The sequence below is a fragment of the Gambusia affinis genome, linkage group LG02 (genome assembly GCF_019740435.1).
Source record: "Gambusia affinis linkage group LG02, SWU_Gaff_1.0, whole genome shotgun sequence".
NCBI lineage: Eukaryota > Metazoa > Chordata > Actinopteri > Cyprinodontiformes > Poeciliidae > Gambusia > Gambusia affinis.
In genome coordinates this window covers 30,395,596-30,418,687 of record NC_057869.1, presented here as the reverse complement: position 1 = coordinate 30,418,687, position 23,092 = coordinate 30,395,596, and the positions used below count along the sequence as shown (strand labels likewise).

At 39.6% G+C, this 23,092-nt stretch overlaps 1 protein-coding gene across 1 annotated transcript in view; it reads right to left on the bottom strand.

The window, feature by feature from the left end:
• si:ch211-186j3.6 (neural-cadherin) overlaps positions 1-23,092 on the bottom strand; it is a 300,924-nt gene that overhangs the window by 52,214 nt on the left and 225,618 nt on the right. The window contains 5 exon segments of the mRNA XM_044098247.1: positions 5,136-5,302; positions 9,288-9,468; positions 13,627-13,750; positions 16,805-16,932; positions 20,936-21,063. Of these exon segments, the coding sequence (XP_043954182.1) occupies positions 5,136-5,302; positions 9,288-9,468; positions 13,627-13,750; positions 16,805-16,932; positions 20,936-21,063 (728 nt within the window).

Below are 23,092 nucleotides of genomic sequence, written 5' to 3'. Positions count from 1 at the left end.
AATCTGATTTCAACTCTGTCATTTTAATGAAACTGAAGTAGGATATCTGCAAAAAAATATAACAAGTTTTCTTCAAAAGCAAGCTTCTTTTAAACCAAAAATGGTGCTTGTCTATTCATTTAATAAAAATAAATAAAAAAAAATCTAACTTCAGAAGGAATTATTCATTTTTCTAAGTGGACAAATCAAATGAAACTCATTCGCTTTAGGGAGATCCACAAATGAAGGTTCTAAAACTGTCTGCATGTTAATTTGAAACAAATCCCAAATCAAAAGGCAACTTGAAGCAATTATGGCGAAAATGCTGAAGTGACTGAAGATTAAGCTTCATATTTAAATATTTTAAAGGTAGAAAGACTTCAGTTGGTCTGACTAATTAGAACAATGAGATAACTTAGAGCTGCTCCTTTTTATATCGTAAAGATTAAAATATATGCAATATAGATCCACAGTCCAGTTAAATGTCTATTGTCTTTTTAAGGAAAGTCAAAAACATGCAGGAGGATCGTTTCTAAGACAAAAACGTACAAATAGAAAGCGATTAACACATTTATTACAACAAACTGCACTGAGGACCTGAAATAAAACCATCAAATTGTATGTCTGCACTTTTTCTGTTTTTACTTTAATTCCAACGCCTCTCTGTCATCTGTGCAGCAGGGAGGGCTGGGAATGCAGGAAGAGTGGGGGGTAAGAGAGACTGATAGAGACGGAATATGTCCGAAGGCTGTTTTAAGAAAGACACGGTGGTGGGTGGGTCGTCCTCATTTCAATATCAAACTGATCCTCCAAGTGTCCCACTGAGCATAATTTCCTCCCCTCCATCTTTGTCTGCCACTGCTAGCGCATAAACAGAGAGCTGAGATGAGAAGGGCAGGCAAACTGAGACAAAGCAGGAGAGATGTGACGGGGACGTGGGCGCACACCAGTAACGTCCTCACTTCTCCTCACCATAATAATCATAAGGCAGGTTTGTGAAGGAGGACACTGGTCAAAAATGCAGATCATTACTCTTAACATTACATACCCAACTACAAATGTCCATGTCTTTGCTTTTTTTTAAAAATCCATTTCTCTCACATATTCCTGTCCTAATTCATGCGTCAACGACTCCTTACTTTTAACAAAACGTTGGGTAAGATCTTGAACACCTGTTGAACCGACTGATTGGCTTTGGGACGGAGGCTCATTCCAGGGTTCCATTATAAGGTAATAATTATGTTCACAATCCACCAGGGCAGTGCTTTTTATCCAGACATGCTCCCGGCCACATGATTTAACCCCAATTAAAGCAGAACAGAGTGGTGTGATTTGACTCCAGCTCTGCTCCCAGGGTGGCATGTATGAGAACGTGGTAGATGGTGTGACTGGAGTTTGGAGGAGCAGTTTCCACTCTGTGTGCCGCTCTGTTTTGCAGTCAGCACTTCCAGAGAAGGGAAACTTTTAATCCTTCTGATGCTTCTTAAGCTCTGCAGCATTTTTTGAACAAAAGATTTTAATCTAAACACATTTGCTCGTCGTGTAAACAGTAACTTTAGGCTTTTAATGGTTACTTAAGAGGTTCTTTTTTTGATGAGCATCGATTCTTGGGATCTATGCCACTGTACATTGCCCAAAATTACTGCAATTTATTTATTTGTTTTCTATAGAAGTAATTTAGATAATGAACCTGGTCTGTATAAAGACCAGAGAGATATATGAAGCATACTGTCATTTCCAATACTGATACTTCTCTTATATTCATTCTGAATGCATACAAAGAGTTTTTGGAAAGACATTTTAATCTTGACTGACATGAAAATGGAAAGAAAATGACATTTTGGTGAATGAATGAATGAATGAATGAATGAATGAATGAATGAATGAATGAGGCTGTCTACTGTCTACATAAATAAATGAAATTCAACATGGTGTGTGGTAAAAGCCCCGATGTGAATTCTTAACAGCTGAGTGTATTTCCTTTGTAATTTTCATCTCAAGGAGCTTTAGTCTGATGCTTTACACAATTACACATATTGACAATAGTTTAATGATGATAGGTGACCATAAAGCAACTGACAAAAGCAAATAATTGTCCAAAGCAACATTTCATAAAAAACTAGACAACCAGGTGTATTTTTTTTATTAAATTATTCTAACAAAAGTTCAGCTGACCTACAGTGGAGTGTGAACAAGTTCGGTCAAGTACTTCATTCTTTCATGCAGAAAGCCTTGTAAAAATAAATGAGCTCAGCAGTGTGACCTTTTGCAGAGCAGCGGAAAGAAAGAGCAGCGTTTTAATGCCGTATCCTAATCAGTGAATGTCGGGTTATGCTCCGTCCCCGTGACTTTGAGGAAACATAAAATGCATTACCTGGTCATAACAAAATACGATACAGTCAACTTTTTCTCTAAGGAGACGGCAATCAATTTATTAACTCTTCAATGACTTTAATAGGGGTGCTGGCAGGGATAACCTGAGGCAATCCACATTTTAGTTTTCAAACAGGGTTTGAAAATAAAGGTTTTATAACCTGGAGCCACATCTTGATAAATAGTTTTTACAGTGAGCTGGAACATGGTCAGAATTACCTGTGAAGGGTAATTCTTCCAAAGCAAGGTACTTATATATATGAAACTTAATTTTGTTTTTACTCAGTTTATCTTTATCCGACAGTAACATTTGCTTTAGGAGCTAAAAATATTTCAAGTGTGGCAGAAAAGCAAAAGCTGAAGAAATCTGTGGGGGAACAAATACTTTTTCACTGTGCTGTACGATATGCATCTCTAACGTGAGATAACATCAGAAATCCATGAAGTGCACAGTTACAGTTCATGTTGTTTGTATATTTTACAGTGGATCTGTACAGTATATCTGCACAGATTTAAAGCTTTCCTACAGTTAAATGCTTTATTCCCTCATTAAGCCAAACACAATCAGTCCCCTAATTTACTGAAAGTATATCCAGCCACGAGTAACTCGCACTAATTCCTCCTTCTGATTAAAAGCAAACAGAGCTGTTAGAGAGAATAACATAACCATGGTAGCAATATGCTCAAACTCCAAGCAGAGACCAAGGCAGAATATCCCGCATGTCACTGCGGGGAGCTTTTTCATAAGATTCACATATCCCCATGCTGTCTGCACCCAGGAATAAATGCACTTTATGTAGTGGATAAATGATGTGAACCTGCTCCCCATGTGGCGGTGCTGAGGGAGCGCTGTGACATTTAAGAGGAAGTGCAGGAATGGATGAATCGAAGGAAGAGACAGATGGATGACAGACGGGGATCGTAGGAGAGGTTGCACTCTAATGGCGGCTGTGATATGGATCCTGTAATCATCATCAGTTAGACACTGAAGTTTGATCAATACGCGCGGCCACAGTGCGGGGTGACAAACAGGAGCGAGCGTCGGGGAAGCACCGGAGAGGTGCCGCGCCGCGCCACCCCACGCCACGCCACGCCACCCCACGCCACGCCGCCCAAGACAATAAGTTAAGTCAAGCCAAAGCAGGGAAACTGGCAAATGAACAGGAATGAAGGAACATTTAAAGTGTAAACAGAACATTCAGTGGGTGTAATGAAGCCCTGGAGACAAAGTAAAAATAAAAAAATAAAAATCAACAAAAAAACAAGTGTTTTAATATATTCAGACCTGACTTTGTTTTTAACAAACTGTTACTGCTGGATGGCAATTTCAGAGCATTTAATCTTTGTGACTTTGTCTACCAAAAGTCAGCATATATTAGTACCACTACTAATAATAATAACAACAACAACAGCAACAACAACTACGGGTGCACCGATTGCAGTTTTCCAATTTCAAAAGCCTGACCTATCAATTTTGATTTTGAAGTTGATAAATAGAGACAATGTTGACCAGAGTAGGCTGAATATTATTAACCAGGCATGACCTGGTGGGCGGGGCTGTCAGTCAGTCATGCCTAAGTATCGGCCGATTTCACAAAATGAAGGAAATCGGCGCCAGTTCATCAGCCGCCTGATTTATCAGTGCAGCTCCCTCTAATAACAATAGTAACTGTGGTGATGAATACATGCTGCTTGCTGGACATTATCTTTGAGCTGTAATCATTTTCCACAGTTACACATTTCAGCTGAACTGCAACAATATTGATGAAAATGTGCACAGTAATTATTGAATCTAAACTTTTATTGTTACATAGTTCCAAATATTTCCAAAAACACGTCATTATTTTAAACCAAAAGATCCACCAAGCTCCAGCTAGCTTTAGCATTGACTCTACAGTAGAGGTTTGTGGGTAACATGTTATGTGACAACCAGAGGAAGCCCAAACCATCAGCCTCCACCACCGTACCTCAGGGCTGATGCAGCTTCTGATCATATGCTATGTTTGATTTTCACAAAGTCTCAGTGTTGTCTCAACACGTTAGGGGTTAAGTCAAAACTTTTGAATCATGCATCATTTGAGCATTTTTTCTATTTTATTATTGTTATATTTTTATTATCTGGAACAAATGAAAACTGTAGAGTTAGTGACTTTCTTGATGCCTGTCGGTTTCAAAACACCCAAATCTTGACAGAAATGGATAATAATTGAAGGAGAAGCCACTAATTTCCTTGGATCTGAAGTGTAAATGTGAACAGTTTGCGGTCCATCCATCCATCCAGTGGAGGAGTTATGGTCTGACCACCTTATTAATAAACTGTCTCCAAAAGTGGTAGTGGTAGCGCAATTCTTTGACAATTTTTCCAAAATGAGGTGCTGCCATGGATACAGTTATCATACTCAACAGACACATAAAGATGGAGCACGTTTGGCAAACACATACCAGGAACTCATCGTGTACACAGACGCTATCTTCTGGTTGGTATGTTTTGGTAACCTCCGTCCACAAGACACTGGACTCCATGTAACATAACCAGATCACAGCTGAAGGATCTGTGACCCTGAAATGAACTGAACCATTCAACAGGCTTTTAATCAGGACCATCACAGGTAATGCACGGCATAAAAAGCGACACTGAACTTTGTCACATCAGGACTAAAGGATGAATAGACCAAAAAGAAGCTTTTGAAGCTGCTCATCACAAACTCTAAACACGTGGCAATATCCCAGTGATTACGGTGCGATCATGATGTCGTCTCAGTGTGTCTACACCGCCAGCTCACCTCCAGTCGCAGGTATTCACTCTGATCCCTGGACACCAGGCTGACGATGCTGCTGCTGTGTTTCCGGGTTCGAACCAGGACTTGGATCCACGTTCTTCTGGGCGGCAGTGCGGACGCCAGCTGGTAGTGCAGATGACTGTGGCCGTCGAAGGAATACTCCGGGGCCACTAGAATACAGATACACACAAATTAGACACTGAACAATAAAGGATTTTCTCTATCATCTATGCAACTCAAGGTAATCTCTTTTTCTATGTTTCCAGAACAAATGTCAGGCAGAATTAATCCAACCAACTCTGAAATGTTCTCAAATTTGTTGAGAAAATGCATCACTCAAAGGTCTTCACATTAACACTGGACCCCCAGCTATTGGCAAGGTTTTCAGAGAAATGCAGCTCCACGGATATTTTCTTGGAGGGTATCAAAAACATTCAAAAGAAAATGCACCTTTGAAATACCACAGAGCAATGTAACTTGGTAGAATATTGGCTGAATCTCCAAGAACAGAGAAAAGGAAGAAGGTGGATGTTAGCTTCTGCGGTAGCGCTGAGACAGTTTTCACTGTGCGTATTAATGCATATTGAGGGATATTTGGTGTTTGAACTACTAAAACAAGCAGTCAAAAGAGGATTTTAGCAATTTGCAGTTGTGGATCCTGACCTCCACTCTGTATTCCAGGTATCTAAGTTTGAAAGAGATGAGTGCTTTAAGCCAAATCCATATCAAGCCCTTTCTCGTTCAGCATTGAATTTGAAGAATGAGCTGTCATCTACAGACCACCTCAAAACTCTGTCCTGATTTTCACCAACTATATCATAGACTTTCATCAATCGCCTTCCACTTGTCCAAGATCAGGTCACTGGGTTAGAAAGGGACATTCCATTTACTACTGAGACATTCCTCTCACTAGTAACACTCTCCAGCTCATTCTGGGGTATCCAAAATGAGACGCAATAGAACTGCACCTCTCCTGGTGGCAGCATGGTGGAGCAGCTCTGTCTTTTCAGTTCTGATTTGTTCATGAATTTTTTTTGGTTGAGTCGTGTATATGGAAGGATATTCTCTCTGGTGTTGGATGTTGTGCAGATGAAGGGATGATTGTTATGACGCGTAACAGCAGAAACAATGTGTTGTTTTAACAACTGGAAGCAGGTGGTTAGGTTCTCAGGACGATCAAATAATACCTGGACTATGACCCCCAATTTCCAGAAAACGAGGCTTCATAGTTGCAACGCATCAACAAAGAGCAGAGAGAGGAGGAGGAAATTCAAACCATCTTCCATCAATCAAATCCCCAACTCCAACATCTCATCATGTCTACGACTCTGAAGATATTTGGATGGCACGAGTTATGACAACTTAGGGATTGATAAAGTATTATTCAATTGCATTAAGTTGAATAGAAAGGCATTTCCAGTGAATATATAATCAGTCCAGTAAATTCTGCCCTTGTTCTACCTCAAATGACCGACTCACCCACACTGACTCCTTCTGATGAAACAGTGGCTCGACTTTAAACTAGTCAAAAGAGGGGAGGTCATACTAACTGCACCCAGAGTCCTGTGCCTAGAACATAACCCATGTCGTATGACACATAGGTGATTACCAAACTGTAGACAAACCAGTAAATTTAGAGCTTTGGCTTTTGACCAACCTCTTTCTTCACCAGAGTAACACACACACACACACACACACACACACACACACACCCACACACTGACGGGGCTCCAATATCCATCCTACCATTTCTCCTAAGTAAGACACAAATATACTGGAACAACTCAGATTCCCCACCAAAAGGGACCAGAGGTGTAACTGCATGAGATTTGTAAATTTGGTGTGATTAATGCTATCCTCTTTTGTGCAATAATCTCTTGTTAATTGGGAAGGGTGGCAATTAAGAAAAGAACATTTATGATGGTGATTATAAAAACCGAGCAAACAAGGAATGGGAACAAATCTCGGGAGAGAGACTTTGGATGCTGAATTGTGTGGAAAGTGTCTGAACCAGATGAGCCAAAACCAAATGCTTCGTTTGGTGCTGCCTTCTCAAATTAAAGCTGAGTAAACAACCCTTTTCTCTTTTCCACAGAGGGCCTTCCTGGTTGCCAAAACTCAGTTACACAATGTAAAAAAACAAAACAAAACAACAAGTCATTGTATAAACAGCAAAAGTGATTAATTGCTGTTTATGATTCGTCTCCTCAACTTTTTTCTCATTAAATCGTTGAATTTTGACGTCTGCAGTAGTCGTTGACATTGTTGCACAAAGCCCTTGTCGACTGCTGTTTAAAAACAGAAAATATATTTTAAAAAATAGCTGTGTGTCCAGTGTTATTTATATGACGACAGTGTGTGCGCTACACTTCTACTAGTTCTGTGGCATTTGAGAAAGTCCTGTCAATTAGTGTCACTCTGAGGCAAGAGGACAGTGGAGGGGAGGACGGCGCAGCCTGGCACGGCTTGCTGCGGTCAGCAGAAAGCAAACTGGGACGTGTGCAGAGTCGGACCAGAATCATTAAACATCCCGTCTCCTTCCAACAGCTGCAGTCAAGTGAACGCCTCCGCAGCCATGCGGCCGGCGCAGACAGCCTCACAAGGAGAGCTCATCCCTGGGCCAGAAGGAGCCTTAACGTGGGAGCTGCCAAGAGGCTGCACGCTGCTCCACGAGCAGCACACAGCAGTAATTAAAAATCCTTAAAGGAAGAAGCAGCTGACCTGTGTGTTCATTTCCCATAACAGGAAACACAACATCTGCTCAGAGGATACCTAGAAGGGATGACACTGCGAAGAATTAACGTCAGAGTGGCAGAAACACAGGCAGATGTGGGCAATTAGGGATGAGTGGTGTTAGCAGAGGACTCTTGCTAGTTTCTCCTTCACAGTTAGGATAAATAACAGCAAAAATGACTAGTTTCTATTTTAAACCCTGATATGTATGATGGATGTACAATGCCTTGACCCATTTCACATTTTGTCACGTCAAATGTGTCTTCAATAATTTATCTGCAATAAAGGGGTTCTGAAATAAAAATGCTGCTTATTTAATCACTAAAGTATATAGTTTTCATTTTATTGCAAACAATTAATTACAGATCCTCCTAATAACGTGATTTAAAATTTTTATTTGTGTCCCATTGCTCATTATATGAGACAGAAATCACTAAATCGTGCATAGCTGTGGAGCGTAGCAAAAATCAAACATGCTTTTTGAAGATTTGCAAAGATAAAAACCTAAAAAGTGTAATGTATGAGACCCCCGTCTTTCAATAAGACCTATTCTTTACCTGTTCAAATCTTTACCCTTTGTGCACCTCTAGAACATCTGCCTAATGGAAAATAAGGACCAACAATTTCCTGCACCTTCAAGGTAAATTGTTTTCAAATCTGTGGTCTGGAAAGAAGTTCCAGCCTTTTTAGCAACAAAGATGGGATCTGGGTCACTCCCCTCATAAATGTATTCAGGCTTTTAAATGAGTGCAACCCGAATCCGCTTTTCAGTAAAAAGCGATGGATGCTTGAAATCTTATTTATAATGAAGTTATAACGAGAGGAAAAAGTGTGGCAAGTAATACATTGGCTTGTTCCTAACGTTTTCCATTTTAAGAATATTTTAATTTGTAAAAAAATATATATATATTCATCTGCATCTGTGTTGAAGAGCAAAACTGGTTCCATTCTTTAAATTTTGTCTGAGGGCCCCATTAAATCCTCCCATGGACTACAGATCACAAGAGAGCCATACTTTTAACATCTCTTCCATCAATATATGAACAGGGAATGTTTAGATCAAAATACAAAATGGTCTAGTCAAAGACCAGATCCAGTCCATCCAATCGAATCTGAGCTACGTGTAAAAGAATGAGTCACTAAACATCAAGTACTGCCATGAAAGGTGATTCAATAAAGAATTCAGTCAGACGGATGAATATGAAGATATGACAGTTTTTTTATTTGACCTTTTCCCATAATATCACAACAAAACAAAAGTTTTTGGTGGTAACTTGAAAAAAATATTTGTGAAAGTTAAAGGAGTTTGACTTCTTGGCATGTGCAACATAGCGTTTCAGGCTCTGTGACGCACCCTAAGACCTGCTTGGTTACCGTAGAAACACCGTATAGCGTCATGAGTCCGATAGAGATCTGGCTTACCTTCTTCACACTGCTGTCCAGTGTATCCGGCCACACACTGGCAGCTGAAGGAGCCCCACTCCCCATGACAACGGCCACGATGGCCGCAGGCTGGAAAGCCCATGTTGACACAGCTGCTATCAGTGGTGAGGCAGCCTGGGGAGCTGGACTGCCAGTCGGCAGGGGAGCCCAGATCATACAGCTGAACCCAGGAGATAGAGGTGAGAGGACAGAGGTGCAGGAAGAACAGAGGAAGAGATGGGAGGAGGTGAAGAAAGTGGAATGTGGAGAGAAGAAAAAAGGGGAGGGAAGAGTAAAGTTTATTACAAATAAAAGATAAACGTCAGAGGGGATGTTGGATAAAAAAAAGGCAGCAAAGTTAAAGTGTAATGATAGGAAAAGGAAAAGTTACCAGTGATTGAGCATGGTTATAAACAGGAGACAAAACCAGTTGGCAACAACAGAGGAACGGCTGTTTGAGAAGCAAAACGCACAGAGATCCAAGAAGCTCCACAGCTACGGGGGGAGACAAAGTTCTTTAAAGCAGCAAAGTCAAGCAAAGTGAAAGGGAAAACTGAAGAAGGGCTGCAGAATGTGCCAAAGGACATTCGCTAAGGGTTCCCTCATTTCCACTCTCATCTTCCGCCCTTGTTCTGTTTACACTCTCAGTCTTTCTCTCTCTGTCTCTGTCTCTCCATCTTCTCCTGCAGTGATGAAACTGAGCCGATCCGCTGATGGAAAACCTGCATGACCAGCTGCATAGGATTCTGAAAGGACAGGGGGAGCTCTGAATACTTAAACACGGGTCCTTTGACTATCCTGTATTCTGTGCAGCCTTTTTGTGCTGCAGAGAAGATGCAGGAATGCAAACGAGTGTAAACTGACTGAACGTTGCTGTCAGGGAACCGCTGGCCTCCAGCAAAGAGGAGCATCCTATTGGTTCCTCCTTTTTAAAAACGGCAGGGTTTGTGCAGATCCAGCTGAGGACAAAGAGCTGAAGCCCAAACATTCCCAAACAGCGAGAGAGAGAGAGAGAGAGAGAGTCCCATCTCTGCTTGCAATTTGATCATGCATCGGAATAACGACTGGGGAAGAATCTGAACAAAACACTCAAGTGCCAAAGTTCACCTGCCTGTGCACAAATTGTGACGCGTGGCTTCAGCAGAGAGGAATGTCAGTCTCTCAGATAGACGACTGCAGGCGGCCCTATTTGGTGAGATTAATGTCAGGTGCTGGGTATAAACATGTCAGCGCTCAGAAAGAGAGAAAAATGCACTGAGAACTAAAATCCAAAGCCTACAGAACAGTGTGTTGTGCTGTGAGTGATGTGTCAACAATCATGTGGAAAAGTAACGTGGCAAAGTAACGAGTAACGTGACAAAATGGGGGAAATCAAATACGTCTGCAGTGCAGAGAAACGAAAAGCATCAGTAACACCCCGATAACGATCTTCGTAAAACCGACCCCACGCGTTGTGACTGCAGGTCAAAAGTTTCTGCAGAGCAACGCAAAGCTGCTGGCACTCAGAAAGCTATTACCCCAACTGTTGTAAGTGAAAAGCTCCAACCTAAAAATGGAGTGACAGACGTGTCAAAACCAGAGAAAAACTTAGTGTAGAAATTTAAATGTGAGGGCTGAAAGGAGACAGACAAGCTGGGAAATGACAGGATGAGGATAGAGAGATTTAAAAGCAGACAATGGCGAATGACAGCCAGAGGGAAGAGGCGAGGCTCTGGAATAGAAACATAATTATGAAAGACAGGAAAAAAATTTAAAAAATAAAAAAATAAATTTTTTTCCCCCTTCACCCAGACTTCTACCTCAGAGCGGTAACCTCTCCTCACTGCTTCCTGTTATTGTTTTTAAAGTGTTTAATGGAGCTGACACGGTGCTGTGAGGGTTAAGAACAGGTATATGCTAATATCCACGTGAGCTACTTTCATCTCTTCACAGGCACTTACATCCTGGTTGAAATAGACCATGTTGCTATGGCAATGGAAGTGAAACTTTAACACATACAGTAAAAAGAAAAAAAGAAAAAAAAGAAAGTAAAAGGGCATCAAAGGAGAAACCATAAAATACCTGAAGCATACAATGCTGAAGCATGTCCATCAACGTTATTAATCATCAAAACGCCCACTCTTCCGTCTCTTTGGAGGTTTATTATCTTTGCGTCCGCCCACATATACCGTGCAGATTTCTCTCATTAGCACACAGTTTCTGAACATACTCTTGCTTTATCTCTGGCGAATGTAAATCCCAGTAGAGCCAAGGCTTCAGTGCTTCACAATAAATAATAAACATAGAGAGCCATGGAATAGTGTTTGCCCCCAACAGATTTTATTTTATTTAAGTGTCTTTGTGAGTAAGCTGATATGATGGCCATCAAGTACTTGCTATATCGTTCATATTCACTGTTGAGGAATTTTGACCTATCCCTATTTATTTTTTATTTTTTTTTGCACAATTATTTGTATTTAAAGCCTGTTTCAGGTCATGCTGCAGCATTGCATCCAGACTTAAGTCCAGACTTTAACTATACCACTTTAAAACAAACAAACAAACAAACAAACCATAAAGCAAATCTAAAAAGAAAAGAAATTTTCTTGAGTCAGTTAGACATGAACCTGATGGCGGTCCTGCTGAATAACCCATTTATGCTTCAGTTGAGGGTCATAAACTGATGGTCAGTCACTTTCCTCTAGAAACTGCTGCACCAATCAATCGATCAATCAGCTGGCCGATCGACTGGCCCCCGATTTCCTAAATTTTGGATGATCCATAAAAGGGAAGCTGAACCTATTTCTATTTGAAAAGCTACAAAGCTGCTGAATTTGAACGTTTTCTTTTTGCGCTACATGGAAAACAAAAACTCTTTGCGCTTTATTGGTGGTTCAAGTTTTTTTTTTGTCAGTTTGTCCAAAACAGAAACTTGTGATTTATAAAAGCATAATACTTCTGGGTCCTTTACTTTTGGTAAAAGAGTCAAAATAGATCTGTAGTGTAACCTGCTGTGCAAGTTTTGTTTGTTTTAAAAATGTGTAATATGAAAGTCTAAAGGAAACAATGTTTTTGTTTAGTTTGGTAATTATTAATAAACAAGCCGTCAATTATTATATTTGAGAGTGCTATCTCAGCTAAAGCAACTTGTATTGTGCCATGAGCATTGTTCAGAGTTTTACAGTAAAATAATATTGGACCATGGAAGGTATATAATTAACTGGCTGTTTTATAACCTCCAGTCTCAGTTATAAAACAAAATTTGGCATCGGCCAAAATATTAATCAGCTTTAGTAAGATCAGTGATCGGTGATTGGCCAGGAAACTGAAATCAATGCATCCATAACTTTTGCTAAAACAAAAAAATGTATGGTTCCACCAGATAATCTTGGTAGGTTCCCACCAGTTCCATGTTTTCTCCATTCATGGACGATGGTTCTCACTTTGGTTCTCTGGAGTCCAAAACCTTTCAGATGGGCTTTGGAATGGTGGATGTCAATGACTTCCTTTCTTAATTTAATGTAGATAAAACATACTTAGCCTACTTCATGTGTCTGACAGGTCCTCTATACTCTTGTGTTTATTACTCTATAGATGAGACAGCTATCAGGTCTGCATGCGAGTAGGAAAACTAAACCAGAAAAAAAAATAAAATAAATCACACTGAAACTCTGGTTATAGTTGTCTGATAATATTTGCAGTTAGCTAAAACATTTTATAAGCAAAGAGAAAAAAAAAATTCTGTAAGTGAACAATTCATTTTTTATAGCACTGTATCACTTATGACACATTTTTTCACACCCAGCAATTTGTTAAAACACCTGTAATTTTTTTACAGGTTTTACATCGAAAAGAGCAAATAGCATCCCCGTCTCCTGGATACTGTTCACCATGCTAAGAAAAAAAATCATATTTCAAAGTCTACAAATTCACACGCAGATTTCCTAGCAGAGCCATCTGCTCTTGCAGAAATGACTCGGGTTTAGGCAGGGCCAGGTTTGGACTGTCACGCTTTGAGCGTAAAGTTCAACTTTTTTTAACAGCAACCTAGCAGGAGAAGGTTGAAGAGAGCGCTGGCCAGGAGTGCCGAGAATGATATTTCATTTCAGAGAGTGTGAGGGTGCGTGTGCGTGTGTGTGTAGTGTCTGAAAAGACTTTGAGGTTCCAGTTAAAAGCTTAAAACCCTCTCTAACATGGCACAAGGGCACTGGGAATGTTGAAACGTGTTATTAATGCATTTATCTGCTGGAGTGCAGGTGTGAGTTTGGGTTTGCTTTCCTGCTGATGTCTAATGGTTTGTTTGGTCATATATGGGTGCCGGTGTGTGTGTGTGTGTGGATAACAGGCAGTATGTTTTTACCTTGCTGTCCACAATGAGGTTGCGGATGCAGCCGGTGAAGTGTTTGTGCTGAAGCTGAGGGTAGATGTAGGGAATGTCCTCGTTCACACCTCCGAGCTGGAGAACTTGACTGGTGTTTAGGTGTCTGAAAAAACAACAAACAAAACAAAAAACACACAGAGGCACATGAACACGTAACGACCAGCACCGTTAGAACACAGCATTCTGAATACAGGCAGTGTTTTGGACCAACGTGTGTGTGTGATATTTGAGAGTGCAAAACAAAATGGAGTTGTGTAAAATCAGAACAATAAAATAAGATCCCAATATGTGTAGTATTTATGTTGCTTCAGTTTTTAGTCCTTAAATTCTAAATCAACGTAATTCTATTTACTTTATTAAAAAGATTTTTTTTTACTTTTTTTTTCTGCCATGCAAATATAAGGAATACATTTCCCCTGTGCTGCATGTTAGCGTTACCTAACTATGAATCTCCATAGTACCACTCTTCAGTTATTTGCTGCATGACTTCCACCTCTCTCCACTTTATTTCCTGTGAATTTACTGTTCAGTAGAGGCCTCTAGCACTAAACTATCTTTAAGAAAATTGTCAAGATTCAAATTAGGCATCTTAAGCTCATAATGAGGGAGCTTTAGACCTCTGCACAACTCATTCCACACATCCTGCATCGCTCCAGGACTGTTTTAATTGTTCACTGTATCCATCAGGTTTAATGACCAGTATGATGATAATATAAGCATACATTAGACCAGAGGTTTGTATTCCTTTAATTTTATGGGATATATTTTCAGCTGCTGGGGGATTCACAATGTGTTGGCTGGCTTACATGGAGATAATGGCCACTAGGGGGACGGGGGCTGCTGGTACAGCACTCCAGAAGATGTTAGAAATATTAAAACATCATCAGGGAAGAAATTAAGAAATAAAGTTTGATGAGAAGAACATCCTCCTGGCTGTATAGAGGCCTCCTGCCTGTTAGGAAGGACTTACAACTGGAATGTCTTTGAACCGACTCAAACACCTACATTGTCATGTTTTACTCTAATGTTTGGTTTGAGTCTAGTCAAGTTGGGTGTGTCTCCACTGGCATTGTTCCTCATTAAAGCAGGCGTGGACATGAGAAACCTGTGAGCAGGAGCTGTGGTCGACGCTCAGCTGATGTCATTTTGCCTGTCTACTCTTGGGCGACCAGTTAGGAAATTTCTACGTATATTAGTTTGTTGTGGGTTAACCCATCCAGTTGATGCTGGAGGGTTTGGACCATGTAGTTATCCATTTTCAGCTCATCATCTCCCCAACTCCTACGGTCTGATCACAGATTCTGCAGGAAAATCAACGAACGCAGTCTGATGCTAATCAAACGACTCGTACCACCTCTTAGGTTGATCCAGAAAACAAAACAAGGAGGAATCACCACAGGATCTGCAAATGGGGACAAATCTGGTCTGACTTGGGTTGAGCCAGATAAAGCTGAGCCTTTGGAGAAAAAGTTTATAGTTTGGTCTGTTGGGATTCCTTCACTGGTTTTGACAAGATGCTGCATGTTATAATGTTTCAAAGTTGTTCAAATTTTATTTTATTTTAAATAGAAAAATAAAAGAAATGGGAAAAAATGACCACCAATGTAAAAAAAATTAAAAATCAAAACAAACAAATAGATACAAAAGAGTTTAAAAGAAAATTTGAGGGGACTGTTTGATGCCAGGATAAAGAGTATTTTATATAATACTACATTCGTGAGGGTATGATAAATACTTTATTTTACAACAATGTGTTATGAGTGCAGAGCATTAAGATGTTAAACATAACGGATAAATCCCCACATGAAGAAAATACAACTAATCAAGTGTAAGTGATCAATTATTCATCTGCAAGTGAAGGAGCCTCTACACAAAAACCTTTTGAGAGCATACCAACTGAATTGTTGATATTTTTGTTGCTGAGTCAACAAGTCTTTACTCTTCTCAACAGTAAGAGCTTCAGGGAAATTTAACAATCCAGAAATCACTGATCTGTGAAGCTGAGAAAGACCCCAATAATTGTAGAGAAATCACTTGCTGCTAGTTCTAAATGACTAAGCCATTTCCAACTAGCTTGCAGTTTGTCATACTGCACAGAGAAACATTCAGTTCAGTTGTCAGTGTTTTCAGCAGTCAGTAAACAAGAAGAGGATTAACATTCATGTACTTCATTAGCAAATTTAGTAAGACGCAATCAAATGTTGCATTATGGAGAAGGTAGTTGGCTAATCACTAGCAACCAAGCAGGAAATTCTCCACCATCATGTATCCTGCCATGTACAAAAAAAAAAAAAAAAAAGGTTAGCATCTACACTTTTGAACGCTATTAAATCTGTGTCAATGTAGGGGGAAATTTATGACATAGTAGAATAAATCATGTGGTATGAATTCAGGCAAAGTTGACAATTTGATCAAATCAACAAACTCATAAGGAGAGAGAAGAAATGACAGTTGTATTTACAACTAAGCTAGCTATTTCCAGGATTTGTAAATACAACTGTCTATGAGCCCCAGCTAGTTGTGATACTTCCTCAGAGAATACGCTTAACTTGAAAAAGTAAAAGCCATTACTACACCGGCATAAACAACTTAGGAAAACCATTGTGGTTGCTCTATTCAATACTCCGGTTCCTCACTTGTGACGTCTGTCATGGTGCCTCTCTGTGATAAGGGTCAGTAAAATAAAGCTAACGTTAAATGTAGCATTAGCAAGGTCAGGAGCTCAACCCATGTTGGGTCAGAACAGGCCAACATGAATGAATTAAAATAGACATGATGACACAATATGTCCTTAAAGTTGAGACAGTTAAAGTTGAGACAGCAACCCAACTGACAATTATGGCAAAATTTTGAGAACTGTGTGTAAATAATTTCCCACTAAAACCCCCACAGTAAATAAGACGGAGATGAAAGACAAACTCATGTAACCTACTTAGCTTTTCACAAATTGCCTCTCCGTTCTGGTTTAGTTTTGGGTGAATAAACAATAAACAGTGACACACGGCAGTATTGAGCATTGTCATATGCCTGATGTTACATGTATCTATTGTTTTGACCTTTTAATGATTCTCTAATGCGTCTCTAAATGTAAAACATTGAGAGTCCAGAGTGGCTCTAAATGCTCCTCCGTTTGGAAAATGAGACCTGCATTCTGTACCTGTCAGTGTTGGGTGTAACACCCATCACTTCACAGGAGGAGTGGTCCTCAGTGGTCAACCAGCTGCCCAGACCCTCCATCTCCATCACTGCTGCTCCTGAACATCGGTCCAGAGTGAAACGTACTTCCTGGGGAGGAAACAAATCAGGGTTACGTTCGTGGAAAACAATCACATCAAAAGCAAACAAAACCTTTTTTTTTTCTCTGCATCTTAATGAATGGAATTACAGTTGCTTTCTTGTGGCCTATTAGTATTACTATCATCATGAGAGCAGTGACTCATTTGTTTGTGCACTGCTCACTTCCAGGCTACCTGCTGGGTCTTATGTTAGTCACACAGCAGACACAACTGCTTGTCATCCACAAGTGAATCTGTATTGTTCTAAAATATACAGATCAATGGTTAAAACACAATTTATTGTTGTTGTAATAACTTACTGAGTATCTTATTAAATGGTGACGGTACGTAAGGTGGCTCTGCAATGTATTGACTCAATGAAAGCTGAATGCAATTCCATAAAATGCTTATTGTGAATTATGTATAATTTCCTTCCATCACACAAAACCCTATGAAAATCTTATTGAATTTGTAGTAGAATGTGAAACAGTTCAAGGGGTATCAGTGGATCACTGGCACAGCTCACCAAAGCGATTGGATTGTTTGGAAGCATTTTTTTTTACAGTTTGTTGCCACATTTTCCTCCCATACTAAGGCGCAGCGGTGGAAAAATAATAGCACTCAGGGCTTTGGCTGCTGAAATCTGCAGAAAACAGCCGTGCCCTCGCTGCTTCTGATCTCAAGCTGTCAAATCTCCAGCCTGGATAAGCTTCTGCTGACTATCCAGGACAAGTGAATAGATTCATATTTGATTTCAAATAACCGCCATGCAGATTAGTCCCAGTTGCAGCAACAATAGAGTCTCAAAGCCGTCTAGCCTTCACACTGTTCAGAATATTGCTGTCCTTTGGAGCTAAATATTCTGAGTAAAGAGACATATTGATGTGAAGCTGACCTGAAGTATTTGTTTTTATAAATAAAACAAAATTGATCAATTCAAAAGATGCAATGAAACCTGTAAGTTATGAAGAATAAATCAAATTTTTTCTTATTTAGTAATGGATGATAATTTAATATCTATATTAATGGTTGAGTGGTGGACTAAGGTCAAGTTTTTTAACTCAGAAATCTATTTATCAGGCTGACGGTTGGTTTTCTTTCCCTCCTTCATTTCCACTGAATCTACCATGAAAAAAACATTAATTAGGTGGATATTAGGCAGGTAGAACTTTTGTTTTTACCTTGAATCCTACCTAGGGCTGGAACTTAGATTATTGGAGGGTGGTAAGTATTTTAGATTCCTAAGTTAAGTCAATTCATTTGATTAGTACAGTGCACATTAATCAGCGTTATCACAATTCATGATAGCGTAAATATTCAGGAATTAGAATAATAAATACATTTCATCCTTTGTCCCAAGACAAGTAAGCACACACACAAAAAAAACAAACAAACACATCACTATACAACTCACAGGACAGAACACAGTACACATAGTTCTATTAAAAGAATAAACAAAAGAAATCATTTACAGATAAACTAATCAACCAATAGAAACAGCACAAAAACTGGTTACAAGGAATTATGAATGGATATATGATCATTTTGCTTCAGTTTCCTTTTAAAAATTTAAAAATTGTTTCCAATGAGAGAATTTATTTTTGAAATTTCAAAATGCTCAATTTCAATGTTAAAAGAAAAGCAGCTATTGGCTCAGCTGGTTTGAGAGGTGGAGCGACTAAAGCCTTTCCTCTGCCTACAACCCCCAGAAAGCTGTGCAGTTCTGAATTGAAGTTCAGTGAAATGATCACCATACTATTACACATATTTTCTATTGATACTGATTATGTTTTTCTCACGCTTCATATTTTTATCGCCCTGCTCTAGTGAGACATTTATTTTCCATTTCTCTCACACATGCAGTAACTCTCCTCAACAAGCTGGAGATTACGATACATGAGCAGCTAGTAGGGCAGCTCTCTCAGTGCCAGCAGATCTGGTTGGTTTATGTAACCAGATCCGGAGAGGACTAACAGCCCAAGTTAGGTTAAAGGTTTGGAGTACAAAAGTTCAGAGGGATAAAGTTTCAAAAGACACATAATGGAGCCCTGCTTCATGTTAGTCCTCCTATCTGTACTGAACTGCAAACCTCTACAAGGTGAGGTGAGGAAGTTAGGATGAAAGGAGGCAGACATGAGTCCAGTCCAGCTGCTTCCTATGCTTAAGCTAAGACAGAAAAGCTCAAAGTTGTCAGGCTGCGTTATATCAAAGCGTCCAAAAATAGAATATCCAAAAGTCTTGTTGATAATGTCAGAGGGAGGAATAAAACTCTGAATCCTTGGAGGTGAAAAGCTTCAGGCAGTTCTCAGTCAAATAAAGATGAGCCTAATTAAGTTAATTTGTTTCACTTTAAAGTGTCAAAGGAGGCTGTTGTAACAATCCATCTCACTTTTACAGCAATTATCTGCCTTTGTGCCGTACAGTTCAGACAGCTTCATAACAGTAAATCACTCCCATCTACCTTGTTTGGATGGAAATAATTAGGCTTGCATGACGCTAAATTATTATGTGAACTAGTCATATGTATGTAGTGTAGCTGTAATGGTGCCCTAAAGCATTTCTTCTCCCTTTTCTTTAGTTCTTCAGATTACTCAGATTGGCTCAACAGGAACAATCTGAATTTATTACATGTTTTAATGACAGAATAAAATTGGAATAACAACAAATTAATAAAACTTTACTCATGATTATCTAGACTTAGACTGCAAAAAACACTGAGATAGTGCAACTAAGAACATATAGATTGTTTTTAACAAGCAGTATCATCACTGTTTACTGTTGTCATAGTTCCCTTTTATTTTGTTCAGTTTTTGCTTTTATATAGGTTTCACATTATGATTTCATTTAATAAGAGAAAAAAATCTGTCCAATCCCACTTAGCTTGAGGTGAAAATATAACAAGTCTCCTCATGAAATCATAAATTACCTACTTTTTTTGAGGCAATTTAGCTGATTTATTGAGTCTACAAGTGAGGAAATAATAAGACCTGGGTGTAAAATGTTACAACAAAGCCTCTCTTATCATAATGTGACTGAAAGAGCTCAAAAAAAGCAAATTATGCCCCAATCTAAAGAAAATGAAGAGCAGATGAGAAACTAATTACTTTGCATCTATCAGTCTGGAATGGGTTATAAAGATATTGGTACAGGTGTGTACAATTAATCACAAATGGAAGAAAAATGAAAGAGCGGTGAACCTTTCCTGATGTGCCCAGTCTACCAAAAATACTACAGATGTGCATTAATCACAGCTCATCCAGGAGGTCACAACCGAACCCAGAATCCCTGCCAAAGCACTGCAGATTGGTCAAAAAACATCTCGGGGTGTTTTCACACCTGGTAGTCCAGTACAATCTGTTCAGCCGGGGAATGAAACTTCAATATTTTGGTGTGGTTCTCTTTCACACTAACACTGTGTCAAACTAACCAAACTAATAAAAAAACCTGTTCCCCTCCTCACCTGTGATGGCGCTGCACCAACAACCACTGAGGGAAACAACATGTAAATATCAGAAGACGAGTGTAAGCCTTCTCCCTTGACTGAATAAAATCCTTGTTGAAGATGAGCTGTCTTTTTACATTTGTCTGATTTAAACATCTGTTTTAGTAAACATGTAAGTGTGACATAAGGCAAAAACAGAAGAAAACTTTAATCTGGCATGTACATTTTCATAACTGTGCATGTTCCAGATGGATTAAGCTTTTAATGACTCTTCAAGCATCTTCAGTGAGCAAAGAAACAATCTCAACGCTCAACATCCCATCATAAATATACAATTACAAAAGTCAAACGCTGAGGGCCGAACGGACTGGATGTCAGGCAACTCACATGGACAGAATTTTAAGTGTTATCCATCCCATAATAAATGGATAATACACAAGCATTGCATGCAGGAATATTTCTTTAAGATCTGTTTTGTGGAACATCTGCAGCTGTACAGCACAGAGTGCAGCTAACACCTGCAGGTTATATGCTAAACAACTGCCAGCCTGTGTTAAATGAAGTGTCTCACCTTGCTGTTGCTACGGACGTCCAGCCGATGCCAGCGCCTGTCTGCCACGTTGATGTTTCCGGGCAGCTGTAACACAAGCGTGCCAGAGCCATGGTTGATTTTCAAGGTTGGGGTCCCGTCTATAAGCTCTGGATGGAGAAAGAAAGAAGAAATGTGGGAGAAGAAGCGTGTGAGACCTGCTGTATGACCAGTTTAAGGTTTCCTGCCATCTTCATCTGAAACACTTGGCAACGAACCGTATGAGACATTCATGTATTAAAAACGGCACAAAGCAGGCTAAACTGTATATATTTGCTCAATGAAGAGGATTTTCCAAAAGCAGGTTGGGATGTGTTTTTTTTGTTGTTTTTTTCCTGCATAACAGTCAACAAACATCACACAAAAGTTATTGCATACTATTTTCTGACTTACTCAAATGGGAAATTAAAAGTTAATGACGTGGTTAAGATACCTGGTGTGCTTTGCACCTTATGTAAAGAACTATAAGTAGTCATTTGTACCAAACCACATTGGCAATCCATCATTATGCAGACTGAACTCCAAAAGTTCAAGTGGGAAACGACAATTACCCCAAAGTATCTTGAAATGTGGTATTTAAGTCCATTATTTATGCAAAGCTGCAATGTGCCAGGCAAAAACAAACAAATAAAAAAAAAAACCTGTCATCCTCTAACAGGAAATATTTAAAATTATGTTGCCAGAACTTGTACATTTAGCATTGTTCCTATATGTTGTACAGTGACGTGCGGTCAGGGGAGGCAGGTGAGGCTGTGCCTCACCAGCCATCATGGAAAGAAAGAAAATATATAATCATAAAGTAATTTAAATTGTTATATTCATCCGGTGGTTTGTACTAAAATATATTTATTTTTCATGTAGCTTCACCAATTTCGATTTTTATTTGTTCAAAATCGCTGAATTTTCTTATTTTCCCATTCAAATGCTTGGAAGCGATGCCGGTGAGGCAGCAGCGAGCTCTGCCTCACCTTGGATTGCGCAACCCCTGGCTCTGCGCTGGCTGCTAAGCGGAGAGAGCATGTTGCTGTACGGCATCAATAAAATGGTTTAAACAAATTTAATATGTGAACTTATTTCCAATAATTTAGCTTATGTATATAATGTACAGTGCTTTTTGTCACCAACTGTGTTTGTGTAACGTGTTTCGTGTAATGAGCGATTATAAACGGCAGAGAACAGGTTCGAGGTGAGGCAGGCAGTTCTCTTGCCTCATGGCAGGGGGCGCTCAAGATCCCAGACGTTCGTCTTGTTCACTCCTCAACTGCCGAGTAAGTGACAGCGAGCTAGGCTAAACGATTCGGGAAGCAAGTCAAGTGCAGCGATAGATTATAATAGAGATAGTGATTTTTTTCCTCTCGCTTATCCCGACTTTCGACATTTATTTTGTTTTGTTTTTTAAGAAAATGTGTGTTTTGTGAGCTACAGTTTGTATGTGTAAGGATGCAGAAGTGAAACATAACCTGTAAACTGCTGTCAATCTATGCATCTATTTGCAAATCTGATTCTGATGACGTCAGTGCCTCACCAGCTATGAAGCTCACTGCACGTCACTGATGTTGTACACATATGATCACTTTTCTGGCACAAAGAAGATACTTTTAGAGTAAAGGTTCTGGAGACATTATGAGTCCCCTTAGTAGATATGTAAACATCTGTAGGTTCTGATGTTAATTACCTTTTTATTAGCTAGCACCTCCAAATCTAACAAACAGAATGCAATAGTGGCGAAAGTTGAACAATTTTCAACTTTCTTGTGTCGCTTCACCAGCTTGTATGTGCAACTTAGTCAGTTGCTTGGGTGGAGCAATTCTTTGCAGACGTTTCATAGGAAATTAATAGAGGGAACGATAGAGGGTACTTGACACTCCTGTGTGTCAAGTACTTCTGAAGGGGTCAGATTGTAGTCAGACAGCTAAAAATGCTGTAGATAAGATTGTTCTGGATCAACTATGGACACAGGTCTGACAAAATTCAGACTCATGCTTAGAGCCGGGGTGGGCACTCCTGGTCCTGGAGGGCCGGTGTCCTGCAACTCTTGGAGACTCTCTGGTCCAACAACCTGAATCCAACAGCTGAATCACCTCCTCAGTGCAGTCAGGTTCTCCAGAGTCCTGCTAATGACCTCAAACAATCAGAATC